The sequence below is a fragment of the Sardina pilchardus genome, unplaced genomic scaffold, assembly GCF_963854185.1.
Source record: "Sardina pilchardus unplaced genomic scaffold, fSarPil1.1 HAP1_SCAFFOLD_188, whole genome shotgun sequence".
Taxonomy (NCBI): Eukaryota; Metazoa; Chordata; class Actinopteri; order Clupeiformes; family Clupeidae; genus Sardina; species Sardina pilchardus.
Genome location: NW_026910811.1, coordinates 4746 through 10000, shown reverse-complemented (window position 1 = coordinate 10000; position 5255 = coordinate 4746). Strand labels below are relative to the sequence as shown.

The following is a 5255-nucleotide window of genomic DNA, read 5'->3' as shown; positions in this document are numbered from 1 at the left end:
GGCTAGGCTTTGGCGCTGTGTGTACAGTAGTGCTGCATTATCATGTTACTGTGAGTGGAACACATAGGCTATAAGAGTGCTAGGCTAGGCTGTAGCGCTGTGTGTAGCGCTGCATTATCATGTTAGAGTGTGAGTGGAACACATAGGCTATAGGAGTGCTAGGCTAGGCTTTGGCGCTGTGTGTGTAGTGCTGCATTATCATGTTAGAGTGTGAGTGGAACACATATAAGAGTGCTAGGCTAGGCTGTAGCTCTGTATAGCGCTGCATTATCATGTTACTGTGAGTGGAACACGTATAAGAGTGCTAGGCTAGGCTGTAGCTCTGTTTAGCGCTGCATTATCATGTTAGAGTGTGAGTGGAACGCGTATAAGAGTGCTAGGCTAGGCCGTAGCTCTGTATAGCGCTGCATTATCATGTTAGAGTGTGAGTGGAACACATATAAGAGTGCTAGGCTAGGCTGTAGCTCTGTATAGCGCTGCATTATCATGTTAAGCTGCTAGCGCCCACTCAGCTGCTTGTATTATTTCTCCTGATTGATGATGATGCCAATGCCCCCCCACCAGGCCTCTCATTGCCTCTCTTTGTGCTCCTTTCAGTCTTATGTCCAACACTCCCTTACACACACACACACACACACACACTCACACACACACACACACACACACACACGGTTGAGTAAGAAGCTAGCATGCTCCCTGCTCCAGCAGGGCCAACTGAGGGGATGTGTGCCCATTGTGTTGATCAGGGCTGAATTATGCATGCCTGTCCCTGTGAAGAGGCCATTGTGAGAGGCCCTATCTAGCCCCGTACAGAGCCAACAGGGCACCCAGCTCCATGGGGCTATTGTGTGGCGCTCCCCTGTTTAGTGAGCACTGGGAGGAGATGGAGTGCTTGTGTGGAGCCAGTCATACCCCCCCCCACTCCCCCTCTCTCTTCCAGTCACTCTTCTTTACAGCTGATTCTTTTTTTTAGTCGGGCGTTAGGGAGGACAGCCGAGCAGGATGTGGATTAAGAAGCCGCCTCGCTCTTTCACTCGTGTAAGAGTCTAGCGATACTCCTCGCCGAGCCAGAAAATGTCCTGTATCTGGCATTGTTCATTCTCCTGCTAGGTGTTCGTGTATTCAAGCGTTGTGTGTCTGAGGTTGTCCACGCTAAAATGGTGAAAATTAAGGGGTGGGTGTGTGTGGGGGGGGGGGGGGGGTTCGGGGGTGGGGGGTTTTACGTGTAGGCGATTGAGTCTTTTGTGATGTGCTTTAAGCGGCCCGAGCTGGATTGTGCTCGTGAGGAACATGCTGTGCTCATTCACTCACACTCTCCCGGGGCAGCGTTATCACCTGCGCTGGGTAAACACGCCGCGCTCCCCACACACACACAGCTCCCATTTCACTCCGGCTGACGAATGAGAGCGTGGCCTTTTGAAAACACCTCCCTGTCATCGCTCACCCCTGGCCCTGGTCATTTCTCAAGCGCCCGCTGGCCACACAAAGACCCCAACTGGCGCGTCGAGGGGGTCAGCGGAGGCCCGCGGGGGAGAGGGGAGGCCGCCCGCTCCTCTCCGCTCCTCCGCCTCAGCGCTAGCGCTAGTCTAGCCTCCCCCTGTTTGTTTGCCATGCCCATCTGCTTCCAATAGGCGGCTGCGGTCTGTGTTTATGTCTGCCCCGACGTGCTGAGAGATTGACGTTGTTATACCGCTCGCTGCGAATCCCGTTTTTGCCTCTCTCGCTAGGCCAGCGGCTCTGGATATTGTGCTGTGTCACGCTCTCCTCCAGAACAAAGGCCTGCCAGCCAGGCCCCCACCATGACCGGCCCGGGTCTGTTTTAGCTCCAGCTCCGCCACGGTCCGAAATAGCACAGAGCTTCGCCTGGCCTCGCCTGGCCTCGCCTGGCCATAGAGGAGTGGCCGGGAAGGAGCAGCTTTTTACGCCGTGCCGTCTAGACAGAGTCTTTGAACTGCGGGCACCCTCATCATTTTATTGCCCATCCCCGGGTCCAGTGTTCAAGCCGGACCAAAAGGGAGACAGGCCATTTAGAAAGGCTCTCACTTGCTCCTTAAAGTGAGGCAACAGCAACACACAAAAAAAGTCACCACTCCCATCCAAAACCTGTCTTCCATTAAACGCTGTGGTTCTTTTCCCTGCTTGTGGTTAATCCCAGGAGTGCGCTTCTCTTTTCTGTAGCCAATAACTCAATGTCTTAGACCTTTAGGACCTTTGTTGTGGGTCCGATTTCTTTGTATCTGTTTACTTCTGTTTATGTGAAAGACAGTTTATTGCAGTTCCTGCCATTAAGCTTTGCCACCAGACAGACACACTAAGTGTTTTGTGGAATACTGGTGGGAATCATCTTGCGATATTATGTTATCACAATACTTTGTCCACGATAACAAAAAGGATGACAAAAATAGTCTACAATGCATCACAATATTTAATTTTCAGTGTAAATGAAGAGGAAATACTCCTAGTCATGAAGTAATGACTTGGGTAACTCAAATAGATGAGTAGGACGCTGAATTGCAAGATGTCTCTGATTGCAGATATCTCTGGTGATACATTCATCGCAAGCACCTCACACCTGACACCTGACACTTACAGTGACAGTTCCCTTGGTATTAGTGAGTATATGAAATGCATCAGTGGTGAGACAGCGCTACTCTAAATGTACTCTAATGGAGCTAGTAGACGGGCATTTCCGAAGGTCTGCGGCATTTCTGATGCACGCAGTTCTAACTGTGTCTGTGCATCACTATCACGGGTGTGCACAGCACAGTTTCACAGTTTTTTTCTCTCTTTAAAAAAAAAAAAAATGGTGGTCGTCATCGTTAACCCGTCAACAGGATGTGGAGTGCTTTAGCTGGGGCATGCACAGCCCCCTGTGAGGACCCCAGACTTCTGTGAACATCCTGTGTGTATGTTTATGTGTGTGTTTATCTGTGTTTGTGTGTGTGTGCAAGCATTCATGCGTGTGTGTGTGGTTGTGAGCACAAATAGCCAGTAATCTGTGTCTATCTGAAGTGGCCTTCATTTGGTCTTAGGCGAGTTGCTGTGTTGTTCTGATGGGGAGATGCCCTGTGCTGCTCTAACACTGTGCTGCCCAACAGTAATGGTGGAGGGAGATGCACTGTGTTACTCTAACACTATGTTGAGGAGAATTGATGTGGCTGGACACAGCTCACGTTTGGACATGTTTGTGTGGACCCGGGAGACAGAGACAGAGACAGAGACAGAGACGGCAGCTCTGAATTGATTAGTGCTGCTGTCTCTGTGTATCAGCTCTGTTATGATTGCTGGGGAATATCGGCAACAGATAGCAAATTGAATGAGAAGATTAGTCCGTGCTTGGGAGGTGTGTGTGTGTTCCTGTGTTCCTCTCCCCTGCTCAGGGTATGTGCTTGGCATGGTGCCGGCAGGAGAGATGGAGCGGGAATGCATCAGAAATGATGACATGATGAGGAAATGAAACGGTTTGATGTGTGCCTTAAGCGTGTGTGTGTCTCTGTGTGTATGTACAGTATGTGTGTGTAGGGTTTCAGTGTTAGACAGACAAAATCCATCTCTCTCTCTCTCTCTCTCTCTCTCTCTCTCTCTCTCTCTCTCTCTCTCTCTCTCTCTCACTCTGTTCCCCTCTGTGGAATTGTATATCAGGAGAGAGAAGAAACAAATCATGCTGAAAGGAGAGTCAGATTTTGAAAGGGGGAAAGGGACAGGGAAAGAGAAAGAGAGCGCGAGAAAGAGAGAGAGAGAGAGAGAGAGAGGAAGGGAGATCTGAAGTGAATAAAGATGGCAGGGTAGTGAATGAGTGAGTGCGGGAAGAAAGGAGCTTGGCCTTGAAGTCCGGCTGTGCCTCTTTGTCCTCCTCTCCTCTCCATCGGCTGTCAGACGTTCCAGAGGTTTGGTCCACATTTAATGGAGATCTTAATTACCTTTCAGAGCTGCCACCGGAATCAGCCGGTTAACGCATTGTTGCATTGCAATGCCTTTTTATCTGCTAGATCAGTGGATTTAACGATCACATTTGTTTGCTCCATAACATAGCAACTACAGTATATGGCAACTGATGGCAGCTAAGAAAATAAATGTGCGCTCTCTCGTTTCGGAATAACTTTGGGTCGGAATGGCATTATTGCATTCATCTTGATATGCCTGGTCTTCGTGTGTGTGTGTGTGTGTGTGTGTGTGTGTGTGTGTGTCAAAGTGCTTTGGGTGCCAGAGTGTTCGCGCCGCTGTGAACCTCAAGTCACTAGTCTCTGACCACACAGACTGATTGAATTAGTCATGGACATGGTAGGCCACAGCCATAGCCACCACCATGAGAAATGCAGGAGGCATCACTTATATGGTTTATATGAGCTCAGTGCAAACAAGCAGGAATTAGTGTGTGTAGTGTGTGTCGGACTGGTTCTACTTTCTTACTGACGTATATGAACATACTGTAAGCAGCAGTTGCAATCACTCATTCCTGTGATGCATCTCTGCCCTCGCTACACTCCAGGAGGCTCTGGGTCGAGCTATAGAATGTTCTGTGTAATGGTGTGTGTCTGTGTACGTGTGTGTGTGTGTGCGCGCATACAGTATGTGTCCTGTAATCTAACCCAGTATGTTGTGCCCTGCAGGCCACGGCTACAGGCCCAGCGGAAGTTTGCCCAGTCCCAGCCCAACTCCCCCAGCACCACCCCTATCAAGATGGCCGACGCCTCCTTGCCCACGCCTTCAGCACATATCACAGACCTCTCCCGCCGCAAACCCAAAACGGAGGACTTCCTCACCTTCCTATGTCTGCGAGGTAAAGTAACCGTGGGAACCCCTCTTCCCCTCCCCCCCCCACTCCATTCTTCACCTGTACAGCCATTTCCTGTGTATTAGCCGCATTGTGTATAAGGGCAGTGTTTTTTGCAAGTGAAAAGAAACAAAACCATTTAAATACCATATTAACTGCACCCGTGTATTAAACTCATAGCTGAAGAAATTTAGCAAAATCAATGTATAACCCGCGGCTAATAGTCGGGAAATTACGGTAATCCTTTGGTTCCTTTATTAGGACCAGGTGTCCAGCTCACCTAACTGCTCTGAATGAGTCTGAGTGTAGAAGTCCTTTCCATGACCATCAACCATCAAGGCCTTTTCACAAAGTCTGTATTTGGTTAGTCGGGCGATTTGAAAAGATAAATACGTAGACGTCTTTCAGACATCAAAACAGTTTTCCACATTATATCGTCAGTAAATGAAGTTTCCTACTACAGCATTCTGTATTTGACGGA

The 5255-nt window shown here is 49.2% G+C and overlaps 1 protein-coding gene across 1 annotated transcript in view; it reads left to right on the top strand.

Moving 5' to 3' along the window:
• Positions 1 to 4780, top strand: part of LOC134073807 (protein Jumonji-like) — a gene marked incomplete at both ends in the record, with an annotated part of 18903 nt that extends 14123 nt beyond the window's left edge. The window contains one exon of the mRNA XM_062530383.1: positions 4611 to 4780. Within this exon, the coding sequence (XP_062386367.1) occupies positions 4611 to 4780 (170 nt within the window). The remainder of the gene's footprint in view (positions 1 to 4610) is intronic.
• Positions 4781 to 5255: the final 475 nt, after the last annotated feature.